At 39.6% G+C, this 24,401-nt stretch overlaps 1 protein-coding gene across 4 annotated transcripts in view; it reads right to left on the bottom strand.

Annotated features, from left to right (window-relative positions):
* Window positions 1-11,258: 11,258 nt before the first annotated feature.
* USO1 (USO1 vesicle transport factor) overlaps window positions 11,259-24,401 on the bottom strand; it is a 90,126-nt gene continuing 76,983 nt past the window's right edge. For all 4 annotated transcript variants that reach the window (XM_032632453.1, XM_032632452.1, XM_032632454.1 and 1 more), the window contains 7 exons: window positions 21,881-22,019; window positions 19,628-19,791; window positions 18,582-18,671; window positions 16,051-16,149; window positions 14,654-14,761; window positions 12,852-13,067; window positions 11,259-12,301 (listed from right to left, as the gene is read on the bottom strand). In XM_032632453.1, coding sequence (XP_032488344.1) covers window positions 12,212-12,301; window positions 12,852-13,067; window positions 14,654-14,761; window positions 16,051-16,149; window positions 18,582-18,671; window positions 19,628-19,791; window positions 21,881-22,019 — 906 coding nt within the window. In that variant the 3' untranslated portion in view covers window positions 11,259-12,211. The remainder of the gene's footprint in view (window positions 12,302-12,851; window positions 13,068-14,653; window positions 14,762-16,050; window positions 16,150-18,581; window positions 18,672-19,627; window positions 19,792-21,880; window positions 22,020-24,401) is intronic.

The raw sequence follows: 24,401 nt of genomic DNA, 5'->3' as shown, positions 1-24,401 counted from the left end.
AAGGGAGATTGAGAGCAGAAAACATTTTCAAAATCCAAGTTAAGGAGCTGGGAAAACAACCACTTTCACTTTTTTCCTACACTGCAATCTTCCACTCTGAAAAATAGGTTAGCATTTGAAGGGGATCAGGATGTGCCACCCCCAAATATGTCACATTGGCACACAGATTATTTTGAGCTGAAGGCAACTGAGAAGAAAAAGCTACAGGAAAGGGCTTCCCTGGTGGCGCAGTGGTTGAGGGTCCGCCTGCCGATGCAGGGGACGCGGGTTCGTGCCCCAGTCTGGCAAGATCCCACATGCCGTGGAGCGGCTGGGCCCGTGAGCCATGGCCACTGAGCCTGCGCGTCCGGAGCCTGTGCTCCGCAACGGGAGAGGCCACAACAGTGAGAGGCCCGCATACCACAAAAAAAAAAAAAACAAAAAAAAACTACAGGAAAGTTCTCTGCCTTCCCTTTATCTGCCTGAAAGCAGGCTATAAATTTCCCTTTAGGAAGGTGTGTCCCCACTGTACCAGGAAGAAAAGAACACTCATCATCAGAGACTGGGAGTCAACACTGAGATGAGTTTGCCTAAACAAACTTTATTAAAATAACCCTTATCTTCCATTAGCTCTCCAATACATTTTCTAGTCACTTCTCTACAATTTATTGTCCTTTGAACCTCAAATCCCCTTTCCTTTGTTAAAATGGTAATATATGTCCCCAAGTCTAGACACTTCTTTAACTTTTCTGTGAACTCCTGTGCACATAAAAAACTAATAAATTTGTATTCCTTCTCTCCTGTTAACTCTGTCTTTTGTCAGTTGAGTTCAGACCTCATTCATGAAACAAACCTAAGAGAGTAGAGGAAAAATTTTCCTCCTCCACACAGTGACGGTAACTCAGTGCCTTTCAAAGGTTGTCTAAAGGCTTAACTGTGCTTACTTGATACCAGATGCACAGCCCATCACTAATATCCATTCTCCTTCCATGGCTGACATCACTAATCAAGCAGGGTACCTTTTCCCACTGAGCAAAATGTGGTCTCACGATCTCAACCCAGTAGACCAAGCTGCCATACAAGGTGCAACCTACTAGCCAATTCTGGCTCAGGAACGTCATCAAAAAGACCTTGAATATATGAAGATCTGCTAAAAAGTAAAAACAACAGAAATTTCATGTGGTTATAAGAAACACACAGAAATAATCTAATCTACCACTGCAGAAAGTAATCAACTGCTTAAAGTCAAACTTAATAGCTGCAGGGACTTCAAAACCAAAAGCTGCTGTTGAACTAATTGCAAAATTTTCATCTAATACACCAGGGCTTGGAATAGATCCTAATGGTTATTTTATCTCCATTAAAGGCAATTGGATAAGCAGGCCATTAACAGTAGATTCAGCTTCCGTGCTTGTGCCCAACAGGAAACATTTCTATTTCAAGCCTTTAAAAAATTTACCATCATTGAGACATAGTCAATAGATAATTGGTGAGGCTGATGCAGTAATAAATGCTTAATAGATAAATCTTCCCCATCTGTAATTCTTTAATAACAGGGATAGATTTCAGTGTACAGACTTCTAAAATACAACAGTCCTCCAAGGTCATTCTCTGTTCTAATGTCCTTTGGACAATGAATACAATTTTTAATTCATGCAGACTTATAATTCTCTCACAATTTGATTATATTTTATCAGTTTGGGTGATTTCAATTAAACAAAATAGGAAAGATAGAAAATAGAGACCAAAGCCCAAAACTTTCAAAGTTTTTTTTTTTAAATGCAAAGAATGATAAAGAATCAGATTTGCTGTAAAATAGCTAGTGGGAAGCAGCTGCATAGCACAGGGAGATCAGCTCAGTGCTTTGTGACCACCTAGAGGGGTGGGATAGGGAGGGTGGGAGGGAGACACAAGAGGGAGGAGATATGGGGATATATGTATATGTAGAGCTGACTCACTTTGTTATAAAGCAGAAACGAACACACCATTGTAAAGCAATTACACTCCAATAAAGATGTTAAAAAAAATCAGATTTGTTGCAGGAGGACTCAATTGTTAGGTAATTAATAGATAGTAAGAAAACTTTCAAAAACAGTGACCAACAATGGGTCTCTTTTCATCCAAGTTCCCACAGATCACTTCTGAGAATGCTTTCAAGTCAATCTGAACAAAAGTAACCTCCTTTCTTAAAGAAAAGAAGAAAAAGAAAAAAATATATACAATTATCACAAGAGCATAGGCATTATGACACTAACATAAAGCAAATGAAAGTCAGAAAGAATGAAGAAAAAGTACGGAGAGCATGGCACAAAAAGGTATTCTTAAAAGAGGACTTCAAGTAAATGTTTCTTTGCCCAAAAAAACGTAAATACAGTTGAGCAGATCTGTTGGTTTTGTAGTGAAGACAGGAACAAGCTGTGGTGTCCCATGCTCTGTTCCTTCTGGAGGCGTCATTATCGGCAGACCCTCTGTAAAGCTAAATACGGGTCAGAAGGGCTTAAAATATTGTCAAAGGTAAAATATCGTCAAAGGTTCTGCCACATAGGAATCTAGAAAAATGGTACAGATGAACTTATTTGCAAAGCAGAAATAGAGTCACAGATGTAGAAAACAAACTTACAGTTACCAAGGAGGGTAAGGGAGGGTGGGATGGATGAATTGGGAGATTGGGATCGACATATATATACTACTATATATAAAATAGATAACTAATAAGAACCTACTGTATAGCTCAGGGAACTCTACTCAGTGCTCTGTGGTGACCTAAATGGGAAGGAAATCTAAAAAAGAGGGGATATATGTATATGTATAACTGATTCACTTTGCTGTACAGCAGAAACTAACACAACATTGTAAAGCAACTATACTCTAATAAAAGTTGATAATAATAATAAAAGGTTCTGCTACATAATTTGAAAGTGAGTTCTGTAAAAAAACAATTATTCCCTCCCAAATGGTTAATCTGTTTCCAACACACCACACATGCAACACAAACAGACACACACACATGCAACACAAACAGACACACACACACACACACACACACACAGGAGAGAAAAGTTAAAAACTCAAAAAGAAGGAAACGCTGAGAACAAACTGGACATAATAAACATTTTTGGTTTAAAAAATCAAGGAGTGCTTAAGTTTATTAAATGACATTTTACCCCATAGAGAAATTTTGACTCAGGAAGGTAAAGTTAGTGGAAAAGAAACATAAATGAACCATACAGATCCATATTACTCCTTAACTAAGGTGGGAAATTACTTATCTCTGTGTTAACAAAGATAAAATACCTAACCAGAGAAAAACACTCATTATGATCAAAACAGAGTTATCATGAATAAGCACTGGTGGATAATATATGAAAAATTTTAGTCCATTACTATTAATTGCACAAAATGCCCATGTTAATTAGCTACTTATAAAGGGCATTCCCTTAAACATTTTGTAAGAAAAAGGCCTTTTGAAGGGATAATGAATGTTCTATGTAAGTCACACATAAAACCAAGCAATTATATGCCTATGCCCCTAGATTTCATAGTGAAGACAGGAACAAGACGGCTGCCCTCTCTCATTTTCTTAAAGGCTCATCATTAAAACCCCAGGGATGGCTGGGAGAAATCATCCCAGACCATTCTACATGATGACCCATGAACTTTGCCTTCTTGAAGGGATGCTAGAATGCAACCCACTCCATGGAATGCAAGTTCTTTATAATTTTTGAAGTCTCAGGCTTCAAAATTAATTACATGCAATTATTATTTGGTCAATGTCCCTAATTCTGTTAAATTTGTAAGTACTCAAAGCAGATATTGACATCTTTGAAACAATGGGACAGAAGTTCTCATATTTCTAATTTGAATACGAAAAAGTAAATAGAATTCATTTATCTAGTCAGTATTTATGGACTGCCCTCTATATGCCAAGCATTGATCTAGGCACTGGGATTCAGATATGAACAAGACAATTTTCCTGCCCTCTCGGGGCTTACTTTCATTCTTGGAGGTGTAGAGACACAAACATTCGTAGACAGTGATTGGTGTTACGAAGTGAATAAAACAGTGTGATAGGATGGAGGCTACTGGCATATTGGCTGTTAGGACTGTCCTTCAAGCCCTGTCTCATTCCCACCCCACCTTGCTTCTGCTTCATTCCTCTCTGCAGTGAACTTTCTCCACCTCTCTGTTCCATATCTGGTGTGGACGGCTACTCCACAGCCCTCCAGTTCACATCTTCCTGGTTTAAGAAGCTGGAAGAGAATACAAATATCAATTCCTGGAGCAGAGAATCTGGCCCATCTTGGGTCAGGGGTGCAACCCCTAGTCCACTCAACTACTATAGTCAAGACAGGAACATTTAGAAAAGATAAAGTTTAATTGCAAACAGTACAAGGGAACAGCCTTCCCAGATGAAAACAAAAACGAAAACCAAAAAACCCACACAAGTATTTAAAGGAAAAGAAACTCAAACTACAAAGGTTATGACAGTTACACTTGTCTGCTCATGGTGGGAAAACAGCAACTTTCCCACATGACTATCAGTTTCACAAAGGTCATGATGTATCTTTAGACAGCAGCATGGCAAAAATCAGGGACAAAATTATTTTGGCTAGGGAGTCCAGGTTTACAGGAAATAGTTAACGCTATTGGAGATCAGAACCAGTCAGAATGACTCCAATTTTTTTGGTTTATCTCAGGGTGCAAAGCTTTGTCCCGAATTTGATACGTAAAGTGCTCAGTTATACTGGAAGCAAGACCAAGTGTCAGCTTTTGTATCTACAATTCACAAGCTACAAACATAGCAGCTAGGGTCCATCCCCAGCTAAAGGAGGCAGTTAAGGGGGTTGCTCTGAGCTGAAGAGACTTCCAAAAGAAAAGCCACAGAAGACTATATTGCAGATTTCTAAGTCTTCACATTTGACTAGTACTTTCTATAAAACACCTTTACATGCCTATTTTTTAAAATAAGTACTTATTTATTTGGCTGTGCCAGGTCTTAGTTGCAGCATGCCTGCGGGATGTAGTTCCCTGACCAGGGTTCGAACCCAGGCCCCCTGCATTGGGAGTGCAGGGTCCTAACCACTGCACCACCAGGGAAGTCCCTCATGCCTATTCATACAGTCAATCCTCAAAATTCTGTAAGAAAAGAATACTAGTTAAAACTTATTAAGCACTTTAGATATGTGCCACCAGTTCTTGAGCATTTACAAGCATTGTTCTCACACCTTTACATATATTAACTCTTAGTAATTCACTTAATCCCCATAATATGCCTATGAACATAAGGTATGACTACTATCTCATTTTACAGGTAATGAAATTGAGGCACACAGGGGTTAAGTAATTTGCCCACAGTCACACAGCTTAAAAGTGGTGTAGTTGGAATCTGACCCCAAGTAACCCAGCTCTAGAGTCCATGCTTTTACTCACTGTTCTACACCAGGGATCCCCAACCCATTTGCCATGGACCGGTACTGGTCCGTGGCCCGTCAGAAACCGGGCCACACAGAAGAGGGTGATCGGCAGGTGAGCGAGGGAAGCTCCATCAGCCGCTCCCCATTGCTCCCCATCGCTCGCATCACCGCCTGAACCTTCCCCCCACTGCTGCCCCCATCTGTGGAAAAACTGTCTTCCCTGAAACCGGTCCCTGGTGCCAAAAATTTGGGGACTGCTATTCTACACAGCCTCTCTAGAAATGAATGTTATTCCAATTTTACAGATGAAGAAATAATCAGTACTCAGAGATTAAGGTACTTGCTGAAGGTCAGTAATAGGATAAGTGACCTCAAGTCACTTGAGTCTAGTGACCTAGAATAAGCTGAGATTTTAAATCCAGTCCTTTGACTTCAAGCCAGGTTTCCTTCAATACTAACAATAACAGCAGCAGCAACAACAGTTGACAATTATACAGGGCCTACCACGTGCCAGGCACTGTTCTATATACTTTACATACATAACTAATTTAATCCACAGCTCTATGACATAGATACTATTATTAGTCTCGTTTCACGGAAGAGGAAATTGAGGCGTAGAGAGGTTAAATAACTTGCTCAAGGCCATGCAGCTGGAAAGTGGCAGAGTCAGGATTCAAACTCAGGCAGTCTATCTCCAGAATCTAGACTCCTAACCACTGACCACGTCTTACACTGCCTCTTCATGCTCTACAACCATCTTCTCCAGCAGGATCAGTAAGGGAAAAGATGGAGGTGAAGGACACTAACATTTACTGGTTATACTTTCACATGTGATTCACCGCCCCTCCCTCTCAGGCCTGTTCCCACTGAAGGGTTATACTCTGCACTGACATTAGTTTGGCCATGACTTGCTTTGGTCATTGAAATGTGAATGAAAGTGATGCCACTTCTAAGCGCCACCGTGAGGTTCTGCCACCTCTCTTTTCCCTTTGCCAAGAGACCTGCCTGTCCGAGGAAGAACCTGCTTCTTCAGTGTTGGTCTTGGAATGACGATTTGGAGCAGAGTACAGAGGACATGCTAAGGACACGAACATGAACAAGAAGTATCCTTGGGAGACTTCTCTGGTGGCACAGTGGTTAAGAATCCGCCTGCCAATGCAGGGGACACGGGTTTTGATCCCTTGTCCGGGAAGATCCCACATGCTGCAGAGCAACTAAGCCCATGTGCCACAACTACTGAGTCCATGCACCACAACTACTGAAGCCCATGTGCCCTAGAGCCTGTGCTCCACGACAAGAGAAGCCACCGCAACAAGAAGGCCGGGCACCACAATGAAGAGTAGCCCCTGCTCGCCGCAACTAGAGAAAGCCCATGCACAGCAACAAAGACCCAACACAGCCAAAATTAAAAAAAAAAGAAAAAGAAATATGGTTCAAGAAAACAAAAGTATGCAGCATCCCATGATCTCCACTTCCTGGTATTCATGCCTCTGTGTAATCCCCTCCCAAGAGTGGGCAGGACCTGATTTGTTTCTAACCAATTGACTACAGCATGGTGATGAATGTCACGCCTGTGATTATATTACTTTAATTTTATTTATTTTTGGCTGCACTGGGTCTTCGTTGCTGTGTGTGGCTTTCTCTAGGTGTGGCGAGCAGGGGCTACTCTTCGTTGTGGTGCCCGGGCTTCTCACTGCAGTGGCTTCTCTTGTTGCAGAGCACGGGCTCTAGGCGCGTGGGCTTCAGTAGTTGTGGCTTGCAGGATTAGTTGTGATGCAGCATGTGGGATCTTCCTGGACCAGGGATCGAACCATGTCCCCTGAATTGGCAGGCGAATTCTTGACCACTGAGCCACCAGGGAAGTCCCTATATTACTATGTATAAAACACAGTCTTGCTGGCTGACTGGGGCTAGAGCTTTCCCTTGCTGGCTTGATGAAGTCAGCAAGCATGTTGAGGGAGCCCATGAGGCAAGGAACTAGGGGTGACCATTAGTTGCTGAGGGCAGACTTCCGCCAACTGCCAGTAAGAAACTGAAGCCCTCAGTTATACAGCTGTAAGGAAATGAATTCTACCAACAACCTGAATGAGTGTTGGAAGCTGATTCTCCTCCAGTTGAGCCTGCAGATAAGAATACAGCCTGGCTGCCACCTTATTGCGGCCTTGGGACCAAAAGCAGAGGACCTAGTTAAGCTGTGCCCTGACTCCTGACCCAAAGACTAGGGAGATAATAAATGTGTGTTATTTTAAGCCACTAAATTTGTGGTAATTTGTAGTGCAGTATAGAAACCTAGGTAATACTTAAGCTTTTATTCTGCTCATCCTGCCTTTAAACAGGCTGACCATTTTTGCTGCAAAACAGTTGCCTACAATTTTTGTTTTACAGGCTTTACTTATGCAACCTCATTTTGGGTCTAGAACATGAGGGTAAAAAAGAATCAGAAAGTTCCACTCCATATCCACCACAGCAACTAGTTTGCATCTCACCTTCTCCCTGATACTAGGCAACATGTTATTTCACAGGGTACTGGCATGAAATGTCACAGAGAAGTGACAGAACTTGTTAAGGGTCACAAAATGGTTTTACCCTTTTAGATATCCTACTAGATTCAGAGAATACACTTATTTAAATAAATCTAGAATTAAAAGCCAGAGCTGAAAAAAGACTAGCAAAGTAGATACTGGGACTCACTTGTTTACGTTCTCACGGTAGAAAAACATAATTACAAAGTGGTCTCACGTTTTTGTAAGGAGCAAAATCAAGAGTAACATATAACTGTAGCAAGGTCAATGTTTAAGCTTTTTCAAACTAAAACAACTAGTCACGGTTGCTTAGAATGAATATGGGAAAACCTATGTCTAGACAAAATGGGTCAATCCGCAGGAAGGGAAACCACATTTAAGATAGATATGTGTCATACCTTAATGTTTTTCTCTCTGGAAACTTTTTTTTTTCTGTACGTGGGCCTCTCACTGTTGCGGCCTCTCCTGTTGCAGAGCACAGGCTCCGGACGCGCAGACTCAGCGGCCATGCCTCACGGGCACAGCCACTCCGCGGCATGTGGGATCTTCCTGGACCGGGGCACGAACCCGTGTCCCCTGCATCGGCAGGTGGACTCTCAACCACTGCACCACCGGGGAAGCCCTCTCTGGAAACATTTTAATTTTCATTTTGAAAGGTTATAGAAAATCCTAAAGTTTCTCAGTTGTAGACATAGAAAAACTGCAAGAATAACTTTAGAGTTTCTGGAAGGGAAGCAAGTCACTAACCCACAAAAGGTACAATTTGATAAAATAACCTGCATTAAAATAAAACCTTTCAAAGGATATAATGTAATTGTAAACAGATATTTTCTTTAGATAAATATCTTCTATTTGGTTAGCAGGGCAGATTCCTCAAAACAAACAAACAAAAACAAAAACCAACCAAACAAAAAACCCCACAGTTTAATTAGGTTCACTAGTAAAGTACTAGTCTATGTTAATAGAATAATGTGTTTCATTAAAGCTGTTTGAAAAGAATTAAGTTTTTATTTTCCAAAATTGCAGTAGGAAATCAGTTTAAAGGTCAGAGCTTGCTCAGTTTTGCCCTTAATTCCAAGGCTCAAATTTGCTCTGGAGTAAGATTATTTCGTTACTCATTTAATATTTCTTAAGATCCATCCCCACCACTGAAGGCTGAATTGCCCAAAGGCTCAGTTCTTGGCTGCCTTCTCTACACTCACTCCCCATAAGAACTTACCCTACTGGGCGGACTTAAATTCCATCTCTATACTATTTTTTCCAACACAAATGAGCTCCAAACTGCCTACTGAACATCTATCTATTAGTATAAATCTATCGACTTGGGTCTCAGATTTAGCAAGCCTAACACACAACTCTAGATCTCACCCCAAACCTGTTCCGCCCGCCGTCCCCCAGGAGTTAATTCTTGTCTTGCTCCTCTACTCCCCAGACACATGCAATTCATCAACGAACCCTCTCAGCTCTACCTGTAAAATGTATCCCAAATCCTACACTTTAGACACCTCCACCCCCACAGTGTAGTCTGAACTACACCTGCTTTTGCTTAGATGGGGCCAATAGCTTCCTACCTAGTCCCCTGGCTTTCTTTCTTGGCCTCCTCCCCATAGACAATTCTCGACCTAGCGGAGAAAGTAATCTATGAATACAAATCAGATCTAATCGCCCTTCTGGTTAATGCAAGCTCCGTTCCAGAAGCTACAAAGCACTTGACATTGTCTTATGTACTTGTTTACTGTTTTCTCCTCCAGAACGTAAGTTATATGAGGAAGGGACTTTGTCTCATTCATATCCCCAGTGCCTACAAGCAGTACTCAGCACATTTATACACTCAGTAAATATTCATTGAATGTATTAATACATTTTGCTGTAACAGTAAAGATTTTGGTTCTGATGAACGTTATGAGGCCCTTACCTGGCCGCAAAAAAACCCCAAAACTTTCAGACAAGGGTTTGATCTGCTCTCAGCATAATTTCAAAGTAGTAACTTAAGACTCTAAAATGTGAGCTGTTACTTTTACCTTTTGTAGTAACCTTGGATGATTATTCTCTCCTTTCCAATGTGCTAGAAGTGTAAACTACACTTGAATAAAACTTCAAATAAGGACAAATATGTTTTGTGCTTCATGACTGCTCCACTGTTAGAGCTCTCAATACATGGAGATAGCCTTTAATGTGAGGGCTGACAAAAGGGCAGAGGAAAGAACACATGCAAAAGCAAAGTGAGAAATGAAAAAGCAGGATATGTGCCATGATGGCAAATATCTTGGTATGGTTCTAAAGTATACTTGAAGGGAACTAAACTAGATAGTGGTAGAGCACAAAGAGTCTTATCCACATGGCTAAGGGCTCCAAACAGTAGGCAACTGCAATCTCTTTGGCTCCTATCTGCATTTCAGAAAGCTTATTGCAGTGAATATGGAGGATGGCCTGCAGAGGCAGCATCCAACTGGAGGCGCAGAGACCAGTTTAGGAGGCTCCAGAAGCAATCCAGGCAAAGACAGACAGACAAACAAACAAAACCCCAAAAAACGATAGCTATGCTAGGAAGGTGTCCGTCTGGGCTCCAGGCTGGACTGTGCAGCTTTGAGGCCTTCTTGTGTCTTCTCTGCTCCAAGCCAGCCTGAGTGACTGAACTTTGGCAAACTATCACTGATTTTGCAGAGATTTCTTTCTGAAGATCTTTGGTATTCCATGATTTCTGGAAGTATGATTCTTACTCCTGACACATTTTTCCTTATCCTTGTAACATTAGCCTGAAGTGTTTACTACGTGGGGTCAAGTTTAGGAAAACTCCACACGGTCTGAGCTGGTCCAGTAATAATCACATGGTTCTCTGACGGCAGACGCCATCTCAGGATGGCGTGGCAGCGCTGGGATTAGGCAGGGGCGTGGTGCAGTATTCACGGGTGCTCTGCAACACACAGCCATCTCCCCTTTCAAGACATGTGAAGATACTTCTTTCAAAAGTCTGTGCCCCTTAGTGGACTGCTCAAATTATTCCTGAAGCCAGGAGGCAGATGATATACATAATGCCCCAACTCTTGCTGTCTTGCCTTTAAGAAAGCCTACTTCTTTAAATAGAAATCATTGTGAAGAAAGAACTTCAATGCTCAATTTAGAAACATCCAAGCCCTTCTCCAACTTCTGCTTTTTCTCCAATTAGCCCCTCCGCTCTTACGGAATCCGAATTATTGGCTTTAAATGATAAGATTGCTGTTATCATGCAGTTATAGCAAAGCCCTTTTAGTAAGAGAAGGACTCCTTTCACCACTTCCTTCTGCCTCATCTTGTACAAAGACTACTACTCTCAAAATCTAAAAAAGGGAACCATGACGAGGGATTAGGTGAACATAATATCTATTTTTATTACGAAAACATTAAATTTTGACACATTGCTTCATTGCTTTTTAAAAATCTATTATCTGACTTAAACCTATTCAGCAAAAATGCCAATAAGTTATATAAACCATAGTTTGGATCTTTTTAAAACTAGGAACATAATATGTTTTATAATAATCAAACAATAATACTAATTCTGAGCTGTATGAGCTGTTAACTTGTAATCTGTTTTAATGTTTAGCTTAAAAATAAAACCAAAACCAAACACATGCTGATACACTGTTGCAGAAGTTTCTCAGAAACACCCTCCTCTTCACTGTGTGCTAATATCCTTCTTCTTCACTGAGGTACAGAATGCAGCCATATCAAGTGTCAAGGCACTCATTCTCCACTGCCCTATCCCACTCACCTTAGGAGTCACACTGGATAGAGGGCTGATGATATATTATCCCCCAGAATAATGTTATCTTGCCTTTAAGTAAATCCATTCCTTTAAAAGGAAATCATTAGCTAAGAACTCCAATACTGAATTTAGAAACAGTGATTCCAACACACATTAAATCAACCGTGTTAGTATTTAAAGTCACAAATTCTGAAAAGTAAAAATAGCAGACAAATACAGAACTTAGATAAACAACCAATGAACTAAAGGCAAAGAGCATTGCCACCACATGCCTGAAAATATTATATTTTTGGTGTCTGAAGCTCTTTGCAAATTATATTTTGGGATAGTCCAGTTCAATAAAAGATGTGTGTTCTACATGAAGTCAGAATAACAGGATTATCAACATGGGTGGTGGCTTCATTTTAAAAATACATCAATAGTTGTATTAGTGAATGTCTGCCACTTGGTTTCTAAATCTTTACTTCCTGTGGAGGCAAACCAAAGCACTGTCTTAAGACTCCGTCTTCAAAGTTACAATGTAACCCCTATCATTCCTAGAGATTGTAAAGCTAGATATGACCCTGTCCCTTGCTGTCATCTTCATCTTCATCATCCTCATCATCTTGGTCTCCGGATTCAAGTTCATCCTCTTCTTCAACCTAAAGGGAAAATATATACATTTAACATTGAGGATTTGCTCACTTCACATTCAACACATAATGATATCTACTCTGTTGATACATTCTTTATTCCAGAAATTAAAGTAGATTACAGGCCATCTGATTTCCTTGATTTAATGTTCAAGGATCCCTGTCATTTTTAACATGACACGAGATACATAGGTTAACTTGCTGCCAGATGGCTACACCTCTCTACACACAAACCTGAATCAACACGGCAAAAGAGGACGACACATTTGGATAGTGAGAGTCTTGTTACCACAGGAGCAATCAAATCAATTCACTTTCTAGGCTCAGAGCCCCAAAGAGAACAGTTAACAAACGCTGGAAATTGCATCTAATCTGTGTCTTAAGTCAATTCACTGAATACCATAAGAGTGGTGCAGATGATACCACGTTCACGTACCTACAGATCTCTGCCTGTAGTATCGATATATAGGCACAACATTCCCATGTCACAGTACAATATTTAAAAATACATCATAAAGAAACACAATATAAATCATTTTTGGAAACACTGCAATCTTACTGGATGACCAAGTTCCTTGAGTTTATTCTTCAATGAAAATATTTTCTGATCCTGATCAGCCAACAGCACCAAGAGATCATCTTGTTCTTTTTTAGAATCTGTAATGTCCACCTCAAGCTTGTTTTTCTCATTTTGTAAAATGGCAATGGTACTGTTAGATGAATCCAGCTGCTCTTTAATAGCAGTTCTTTCCTCAGACAGAGCTTTAATTTCATTCTAGGAAAAGAAAGGTGAAAATCACTAATCTAAAATTAGTATTCACTCTCCTAGGGTTTTAACAAATATGTTCTTTCTTTGATAAATTGCTGCAATTGTCTAGTCTGAAGAATTTGGGGTTAGGGGTTGGGGGAAGAGGAGGTTTAAAACACACACACACACACACACACACACACACACTCACTCATCTAGTAACATGAGAATTTATGTTAGGCTATACATCAAAGATGGTTACTGTAAAAAATAGAGTTTAACAACCAAAAATAGTTTTAATTACCTATTCCTCAAAAAATCCTACCATTTCAGATATCAGAGGGATAAATAAAGACATAAAACATTTTATAACAGAAGCCTAGTTAGCATCAGAATTAGAATTGAAGTTTAAAAATAAAATTCTATCCAACTTCACACATACAATTAAATGGAAAAGAAAAATAGCTTCAAGTAAAATCAATGGTTTAAAAATAAAATAATTTGGGCTTCCCTGGTGGTGCAGTGGTTGAGAGTCCGCCTGCCGATGCAGGGGACACGGGTTCGTGCCCCGGTCCAGGAAGATCCCACATACCGCGGAGCGGCTGGGCCCGTGAGCCATGGCCGCTGAGCCTGTGCGTCTGGAGCCTGTGCTCCGCACGGGAGGGGCCACAATAGTGAGAGGCCCGCGTACCGCAAAAAAAAAAAAAAGAATTTGACCACAATCCAAAAGGCAAAATCACACATTATCTTCCTTTTTCCATGTTTTAATTCCTACCTTTTTTTTTTTATTACTGTTACCTCATTCCTTTCTTCATGTTATCTATTTTGATTTCTCTGTCACACAAAAGGCTGGCAGGATTTAATATGCCTGTGTTCCTCAGCCTATGGAAAACCTACAGGTGGCTTGTGTATTAGCCAAATCTATACTCCTCGTTTCTTACTGTGATTAAAGATTGATAAGCAAACTTAACTATTTTTTTACTCTTACTAAAATCTATGTTTTTACTTGCAAAGTACATTCATATACATTCTTATTTTATATATTTAATACCACTGTTTGAAATGGCATTTAAAAATCTTCATTTGTGGGACTTCCCTGGTGGCACAGTGGTTAAGACTCTGCCTGCCAATGCAGGGGACACGGGTTTGATTCCTGGTCTGGGAAGATCCCACATGCTGTGGAGCACCTAAGCCAGTGTGCCACAACTACTGAGCCTGAGCTCTATAGCCTGCGAGCCACAACTACTGAGCCTATGTGCTGCAACTACTGAAGCCCACGTGCCTAGAGCCCATGCTCTGCAACAAGAGAAGCCACTGCAATGAGAAGCCTGTGCACCGCAACGAAGAGTAGCCCCCGCTCGCTGCAACTAGAGAAAGCCCGCGCACAGCAATGAAGACCCAACACAGCCCAAACAAACAAAACAAAAAAAACCCCCTTCACTTGTGCCACCTTTAGTCATCCAAATAGGAATGGACGTATTGTGAGATAAAATTACACTCCATTAACTTTCTGCATAAATCTAAGGATTTGAGAAATTAAGTGAAATAAAATCAAATTTCCTGGAGTTCATTTCATATAATATGCAATGAGTAAAAGTTTCACCAAAACCAACCTTTAATTCTTTAGTTTCTTGTAATAATGCTGACAGTCTTCCTTCTACATCAGTAGTTTTTGTAGCTATTACAGTTTCACTCTCTCCTGGTATAGGAACTGATTTTGCCTGAAAGTAGAAATTGGAAAAACAAATGTTTCTTTACAGTTACAATCTAAACGAAATTCCAAAGATGATTTAATTTTCTAGCTATTTTGAAATTTTCTCTCCAATAACAGAAAGTCTAATTCTTTATGTATTTACCCACAATAAAGTGCTTTCCCTACATAGATAAGTTGCCCCTTCAGTGGAGCGGGAGGCTGAGTCAGGAGTGGCATGGCATCAGCTCTCATCAGAGTATGAGGAAGGCTGGGTTAAGCAAATACCTTAAACTGTGGAAGGGGCTTTGGAACTGGTAGAGGCTAAAAGAATTTTGAGGTTCATGTTAGACAAAGTCTAAATTGGCTTGAAGAGACTGTTGATGGAGATATGGACATTCAAGGTAATTCCAGTAAGGGCTCATAAAGCTTTCTATAGAGAAAGCTTCTATGGTTTTAGTGAAAACATGTATCATCATGAACAGAATGTTGGTAGAAGTATGGATGTTAAAGGTTTTGGTGAGCTCTCAGAGATGAGGAACATGTTATTGGAAAGTGGAGGAAAGGTGATCCTTGTTATATATAATGTGGCAAAGAACTTAGCTGAATTGAGTTCTAGTGTTGTGAAAAGCAGAACTTGTGAGTGACGAACTATTTAGCTGAGGAAACCTCTAACCAAAGCATTAAAGGTGTGGCCTGGTTTCTCCTTGCTGCTTATAGTAAAATGTGAGAGGACAGAGATAAACTGAAGGAGGAACTGTTAAGAAAAGGGAATCAGAACTTGAAGATTCAGAAGATTCTCAACCTATCCCTATTGCAATAAATGACAAAGCATGTTCTACTGAAACATCAGGGGTGTGGCTGGACAACCAATTATGAAGCGGTTACTCGTGTAACACATGGACACAATCAACCATCTCTGTAGAAGCTGGAATAGAAATGTAGTTCCCCAGGAGGGATCCAGGAGGACTTTGCTTGATGGCTTGGAACCCTGTGAATTGCATGGGTCACCAACAAGGTTTTTGACAATTTTATACCAGCAGAAAACCTGCCAGGTTAGAATGAAGGAGACAAAGATGGGGTGAAATATAAAACACCAACAAAATGAACCGTGAATAACTGATTAAACTGACCTGGTGAGTCTGACTATAATATGGCTGTCCTCATGGCCAAGAAGCCTGCGTGACTGGAACTCTGGCTAACGGATAACCTGAATGGAAGGTGCTATCTGACAAATTTGCTTCTTTTCCACAGTGGCTGATAAATAACCTTCCAACCTTGTGTTTACTACCTTTGAGAACAAAAAAATAATTAACTTACAAATGCTTCTGTTTTCTCTAACAGCTCCTGCTTTTCTGTCTGTAGTTTGGTGATCTCAGAAGACTGTGAGTTTAACTGAGACTTTAATGTTGCCAGTTCCTAAGAGACAAAAATAGTTAAGCTGTAACATTAAACAGCATTAATTTCATCAAGGAAATGTCTATTTACAGGAAGAAATAAAAAATTATTTCCTTTCTTGGCCCTTCTCTCTCAAATCACAACTTCCAAGTTTTAAAATTTAAGTGGAAGAACTATTCTTGAACTTGGTGGGTTCAAGATGGAGAATTAAACGTGTAGATTAAACATGTTCACCTCTGCTTCCTTGTGAGATCCAATGTAAAAAATTATAAAGGGAGGGAGGAAGGGAACGAGAAAGGAAGGTGGGAAGGAGGTCGGGAGAGAGGGACGGTGGAAGGGTGGGCAGGAGGGAGAAACCCACAAGGACAGAGAGTAAAAGAAAAGAGCAATAAATTGGGGAATTTCAGAAAGCAAACGACTGACTTTCTGACTCGGCACACATGAGACAGCTGAAACGTAGGCTGACCTTTTAGAAAGCCATGCTGCTACCTGACGTACAATGCGTAACTACCAAAGGGCCTGGGATGTTTTGGAAAGTGTGAGTAAAAATGGAGTCAAAAACAGCAGGGTTGGTTGTAAGCCGGCTTAGGAATAGACCACCAAATCCCTGTCCTACTCTCATGCATCAGGTAACTTTTCCTTTTCTCCTGGTGGAAGACTAAAGGTATATTATTTGAAAAGGGCAAAATAGGATGGTTTTAGACTTGGGGGCCACCAAACATAGATGAAAGCATTAGACTTCCCTAGCGGTCCAGTGGTTAAGACTCCATGCTCCCAATACAGGGGGCACAGGTTCGAGCCCTGGTTGGGGAACTAAGATCCTGCATGCTACACAGTGCGGCCAAAAAAATAAAAAAGTACTCTAGTGAAAGTGGCAGAATTAATTGAAAGTTTATATATTACAGATGTTGAAATTTCCAAACTTCTTGCTCTCTCCCCCACCCCCAGAAAAAGTACAGGAAAATAAAACAATTGTAACAGTGGTTCTCCACTAGGGGCTATCTTCCCCCATGATATCTGGCAGTGTCTGGAGATATTGTGGTAAGTAGTGGGGTACTGTCATGTAGAAAGCATTTTTATTCTCTTAAAACTTTCTATCATGTACATACACGCCTTTTCTTGGATTGCTTTTTTTCAGTTATCAAAATGAGTCATGTAAACATGGAATTTATGAACCTTTTTGGTTTTCTTTTTATACCATATTTTACTACATATTATAAAAAACAAAACTGTCATTTAAAATATATCTTTGGGGCACTTCCCTGCTGGTGCAGTGGGTAAGACTCTGCGATCCCAATACAGGGGGCCCGGGTTTGATCCCTGGTCAGGGAACTAGATCCCACATGCATGCCGCAACTAAGGAGCCTGCGTGCCACAACTAAGGAGCCTGAATGCCACAACTAAGACCTGGCACAACCAAATAAATAAATAATATTTAAAATATATCTTTGGGAAACACAAAAAGTAAAAATGTTTACTTGGGATTTACAAACTAAGGGTATATATTAAGAACTTAATTCCCATTAACTTTAATATAGTTCTAGAATTAATAAAATCAAAATAGATATTGCTCTTCCTCACAAGAACAAAACATTATGGACACGTATTAGAGAGTTGTAAATCGTTAATGACAAATTATTATTTTTTTTTTAAAAAACATAATTTAAGTAGATTGTAGAATCTACTCTGGGGTACAAAGACACTATCAAAATAAGACATTTTGTTTCTCTCTTTCCGATCATTCCCATCATATCAGACATGTCAGTGGGTAAGAACCAGCTGGCTACTGGAGGGAGAAGGAAGTTAGTCCTAGCTTGGCCAGGCTGTTCACTTCTTTCTTTAGTAACACTTTTTTTTTCTTTTAAAGAAACATATATTCCTTCTTCAAGAAAGGAAGGAAGGAAGGGAGGATGGAAGGAGGAAAAGGCTTATTTGCTTTTCTAAACAATATAAATTACTACAGCAGAAAAAGTATATATTTTGCTTTTTAGCTAGAGTCATCTAATTGAGATATATACAAGTTTACTTCCTGTTTTTCCCTTTTCCAATTTTAAAAACCAACATTTTTCTGGATAGAATGACTTAAATGCCCAATACACTTAACCAACCAGTTACCATGAAAATTAGGCATAAGACTTTATATCTTCATATTTGTGGCTTATAAATATATTTAAGGTTTCCTTAACTGTTAGTTTACTGATAATCTATAAATAATCTGGGTAAGATGCAGAGATCTGTTAAAAAGAACATCACTGAAAAATAAAAACACAATATAAAGCAAAATACCATTACTGTATAATTAAAACAGCTTCTGGATTTTCAAATGGCTGTCTTCACTATCAAATTTTGCTTACACCTGACAAAGCAGTTCTAGATTAATGGAACTGCAGTGCTGTTATGCTATTATAATTAAAACAAGGCAAAACAGAGCTTGGATCAAGCTGAAAAATGACCTGTTTTAATTCTTCAATTTGTTCAGAATCTCTTGCTGAAGCTGTCGCTGAAGACTGTTCATTTGTGCCAGGTGATGGTTGGGACGATTTCTACAAAGAGCATAGAAATAAACTATGAAATAAATTCAGTTTAAAGAGACAGAAAAAAAACCCAAAACTGTACATATATAAGCTATGTCTGGTATACGTTTACCAAAAAATTTCACATTGACATGTAAAATTTTATACTCAAAATAACATTTCAACATAGCACCTACTGTCTACAAATTTTCCATAGCTAATAAATTTATACTCATGCCAAGTAATTTATTAAATCTAGGCACTTAACTGAGGTCATATGAAGAAAGAGCATAAAAGCAGGTATTTATTGAGTGATTTCCATGTATTAAAAGAACCTTATACAGGGCTTCTCTGGCGGCACAATGGTTAAGAATCTGCCTGCCAACGCAGGGGACATGGGTTCGAGCCCTGGTCCGGGAAGATCCCACATGCCGCGGAGCACATCAGACTGTGCGCCACAGCTACTGATCCTGCATTCTAAAGTCCACAAACCACAACTACTGAGCCCGTGCGCCTAGAGCCCGTGCTGCGTGACAAGAGAAGCCACCGCAATGAGAAGCCCGTGCAATGCAACGAAGACTAGCCCCTGCTCACTGCAACCAGAGAAAGCCCGCACACAGCAACCAAGACCCAATGCAGCCGAAAGTAAAAAAAATAAAAAATTTTAAAGAAATGAATAAAATCTATCTTTAAAAAAAAAATCACTAAAAGAGCTTTTAACAGTGTATCTCATTTAATTCTCACAGCAATGAGACAGATATCACCACCACCATTTTATAGCTCAGGAAACAAGTTTAAAGAGGTTAACTAAGTTGCTTAAATTCAGTTAGCTAGGAAGCACTGAAGCTTTAGACAGTCTGACACCAGAGCTCATATTCTAAAACCTTAATATGATACTGTAGCTTAAGGGATCGAGCAAAATAAACAAGCTGGATAATGAGAATTATTCTTGACTTCTCGTTTAAAAAATGTCAACATTCACTTACCAAATTTTCAATGAAAGCGTCCTTTTCAGCCAGTTGGCTTTTTAAAAGTTCCTGATTACTTTTTAATTCTTCTACCTCTTCTCGCAACCTACCAATTTCTTCTGGCTGAATACCATTCATCTGAGCCCCATCACTGTAAGAACCTTGATGCTGATTGTCTTTTCCTATTAGACAGGCATAAAATTTGAAAAACCAGCACGAAACTTTTCATTTTTTGAATTGATGATTCAAGTATAAAATAAATACATACTTTCCTTAATAATTACTTTGGCAGGATTTTTGCAAGCACATTTCATCTTTGCAAAATAGTGTTTTTTTGTTTTGTTTTTTTCCAGCCACGCCGTAGGTGCGGCATGTAGGATTTTAGTCCCCTGACCAGGGATCCCAATGCCCCCTACATTGGGAGCATGGAGTCTTAACCACTGGACTGCCAGGGAAGTTCTGAAAAACAGTGTATTGATAAAAATAATGATATTTTCTGGGAAGAAAAAGAGCATAGTCTTAAGACTAAACTGCATGGTTTAGTGATCTAAGATTAAGAATTACAGTAGTTTACCTCTTGCACTGTTGGTGGGTATGTAAATTGATACAGCCACTGTGGAGAACAGTATGGAGTTTCCTTAAAAAACTAAAACTAGAACTACCATACGACCCAGCAATCCCACTACTGGGCATATACCCTGAGAAAACCATAATTCAAAAGGAGTCATGTACCAAAATGTTCATTGCAGCTCTGTTTACAATAGCCAGGACATGGAAGCAACCTAAGTATCCATCAACAGATGAATGGATAAAGAAGATGTAACACATATATACAATGGAATATTAGCCATAAAAAGAAACGAAATTGAGTTATTTGTAGTGAGGTGGATGGACCTAGAGTCTGTCATACAGAGTGAAGTAAGTCAGAAAGAGAAAAACAAATACCATATGATATGGAATCAAAAAAAAAGAAAAAAAAAAAAAACAGGTCATGAAGAACCTAGGGGCAAGGTGGGAATAAAGACACAGACCTAACTAGAGAATGGACTTGAGGATACGGGGAAGGGGGAAGGGTAAGCTGGGACAAAGTGAGAGAGTGGCATGGACATATATACACTACCAAACGTAAAATAGATAGCTAGTGGGAAGCAGCCGCATAGCACAGGGAGATCAGCTCGGTGCTTTGTGACCCCCTAGAGGGGTGGGATAGGGATGGTGGGAGGGAGACGCAAGAGGGAAGAGATATGGGGACATATGTATATGTATAACTGATTCACTTTGTTATAAGGCAGAAACTAACACACCATTGTAAAGCAATTATACTCCAATAAAGATTTAAAAAAAAAAAGAATTACAGTAGTTGAAATTCCAATTCTGTCAATTAATATAAGAGAAAATAAAATCCTTTTAAAAATCTTCATAGCACACTTCCCTGGTGGTCCAGGGGCTAATACCCTGCACTCCCAATGCAGGGGGCCCAGGTTCGACCCCTGGTCAGGGAACTAGATGCCAAATGTCACAACTAAGAGTTCGCATGCTGCAGCTAAAGATCTCACACGCAGCAACTAAGACCCAGTGTGGCCAAATAAATAAATAAATATTTCTAAAAAAAACTTCACAGAGGACTAGCTTTCTATATGGACTAAAAGAACTGACAACTTATTGTCATTAAATAGAGGAAGTAAAAGATATTTTCTTCTGAAAATTTTGGTCACCTTCATATAAATAAAATTAATTATATTTCTAAGTAGCTAGCATTCCAACCATAAGCAGTGTAGAATGAGACTATTTACAAGCATTTGAGCTCCTAGCATGTGCCAGGCACTGAACTAGAATTTTATATATATTATTTCATTTAATTCTCAGATGACACAGGTGCTACTATCAGCTCTGTTTTGCAGATAAGGAAATGAAAAGGTTAGACCAGTCAACTGGCTAGACATTAGAATCACCTGGGGAGCTTGTAATTAATAATCACTGATGCCTGGACCCAACTCCCAACTAATTAAATTAGAAACCTCAGTGGGGTTTCAGTATTGGTGTTAAAAAAATAAAAATATCAGGGGATCTTAATGTATAGGTAGCTAAGGTTGAGAATCAATGGATCAGATAATCAAACACTGAGCAGAGAGCTTGGACTTCAAACTCTGACTTACATGTTTGTCACAGTGATTAATTTAAGGTTACAGAAAGACTAGTCCACAAGAATAACCTGTCTGACTTTGTCCAGCTCCTGGGGACACTACAACAGGAATGGCTAGCTACACTTACCTAGCTGTACTTTAAGAAGATTATACTGATCCTTGTGTTGCTGAATCTGAGATACTTGCTGTGTGACCGCTGTCTGGAGCTGTTCGTTTTGACATTTTAACGTAGAAATCTGCTGCTTCAATTCCTCAAGTTGCAGATCCTGTGAACCAAAACATAACTGAAGTGTTTTACATTCAGACTAGTTAGCATTAAGAGGATGAACAAATTAAAAATTAGAGATTATTTTGGGTGAGGATGTTAAACTACTCAATATCTCCAAAAGCGTTCTATAATTAAGCAGTAACACATTAATATATGCACCAAGGCCAATTAACATGCAGCAGGACTGTTAGCTTTCAAGGCCCCATTATATGGCGCCATCTGCGATCTCACTGTAATTTTGGTTTGGGGGTGGGGGGAGGTCAATTTTAAAAACTTCATTCTATGGTCCATCAAACTATTTAAGATATTTATACCAAATTATTTAAGAAGCTTAGTATATGTATAGATATGTATGTACCTCTGTTACTTTTAACATTAAAAGACAATCATATAACAAAACACTTAGAATTCTGGAAAAAACAGGTTTCATCTCTTATCACCCTAGTGTAGTAACTAGTTAGAATTTGATCTGTCTTCATTTTCTTCTAATTCTTTCCAACCCAGGTTTTTTAAACTTGTCATAATCCGTCCACATACATTTTGTAACCTTTAATTTGCTTACTACTCAATCAAAATTTCCCAATATTAATCAGTAGATGCAATGTAATTTATACTCAAAAGCAACACTGAGGTTGCTCTCCATTTTTCCAAATGATAATATCATTACAATAAATATTTTAGTCCATATATTCTCCTGTTCTCCTGAATTTTGGAGAATTTCCTTAGGATGCATTATCAAATGTAATTCAAAGTTTATATAAACATTTTACAGCTCTCGATGCTTGTTGCCTAATTGTCAAATGGCATTCTAAGTGATGAGAATATTTAAAATTAACATTTCTAAAGAAAAGTGATTATAGTAATTGTGTCAAATCACTCTTTTCTTCTTCCAAATCAACCATATTTATCAGCTCCAAGTGCAAGCAAGCTATAATATCACATTCCAAGTATTTATTTCCCATTGCTCTAAAAATTACATTTTACCATCTGGAAATGACTCCAAATTTGTACTAAGACAGATGAAAAATCCTAATAACCATGGGTAGTGTAACGATTCAAATTTGGATCATTCAAAGATGATTCTAATTTACTAATCTGCTTATAAACTGAAAAGCTCAGACTGAACGCTAAATACACCACTAGTATATTTTTATTCTTTCTGAGAATTTCATTCTCAACAATACAGATTGCGGGGAAAAGAATACATCGGCAGCTCTCATTTAGAGGGCTCTACACAAAAGCTCTTAGGAGCCACACCTGCCTCAAGCTGTCACAATCAGCAGGGGGTGGAGGGCAGTGCAGGGAAGGGGCAGCAGCCTGCCCCACATGAGACGCCCCCGTATATTGTTTCCATGACTCTGGAATTTTAACACCGTAACACTGCAGCACTTTCTAGGATTCCATTCCAATAAAGGTATATGTACCAGAGTGAGGAATTAAATGAGAGAAGAAAACCAAGAAACATCCTGAAGGAATGTAATGGAAGGCGTAAGGTGCTCAACACTACCCAAGTGTGGGGTTCATCGGTATCCTGCAAAGAAAATGTCAGCTGACCATTTTGAAAATGTAGTTTCAACTTAACTCATCATGACGCACTCTAGTAAATCAGCTCCCTCTTGTTCTATCTAATTTAATATCATCTATTCGGGTGCGCAAGACAGAGATCTAAGGATCGTATCTGACCCTTTCTACTCCCTCGTCCCCAGGTCCAATCACTACCAAGTCCTGTCAGTTTTATCTTCTTTGGTTTCCACATTTCTCAGGACCGTCCCCTCTACACCACACAGCGTGAGCTTTGGAGTCCCAGTAACACACGTGTATTTGAATTCTGTTCCACCAAGCACTGAGTGACCTTGGACAAGTTTAAATTCTCTAAGTCTCAGACTCCTCATTTATTCCGAACTGCAGATGTCAGCTACTTTGAAGGGATATTGTGAAAAGTAAATGAGATGGTGTTTAACTGTATTCGGTGAGCACCTAGAACACAGTACACAAAACAGCAGCCGCTATCATCGTCGTCAACCATCAGTTTCCCAACTGCCACCCACCACCACCACCTCCTCCTTGGGCTCCCTCTCTGTAGCCTTGCCTCTCAAATTCTCCTTCATACAGCCAACGAGTGTTCTGTGTCCATGCCAGTAACACCTCCCGTCCCTCTCTCTGCTTGCCTAGCTTACTCATTGTCATCCTTTTAGGACTCAGCTTCTCTGTCTTCTCCAAGCACCTGCTCCTACCTAGCTAAGTTAGGTGCCTCTCAATGCTGCCACATACCTTCGATTATCTTTACCACTAGACTTGCTTAGCATATACTAAGCTCTCAGTGTGTTGAATACTCAGATGCTTTTGAATTATTTAGGAAAACGATGAGTTTTACTTTGTG

Source organism: Phocoena sinus, chromosome 5, assembly GCF_008692025.1.
Source record: "Phocoena sinus isolate mPhoSin1 chromosome 5, mPhoSin1.pri, whole genome shotgun sequence".
Lineage (NCBI taxonomy): Eukaryota > Metazoa > Chordata > Mammalia > Artiodactyla > Phocoenidae > Phocoena > Phocoena sinus.
Note: the sequence above shows the minus strand (reverse complement) of the source record. Positions and strands in the feature narration are given on the sequence as shown.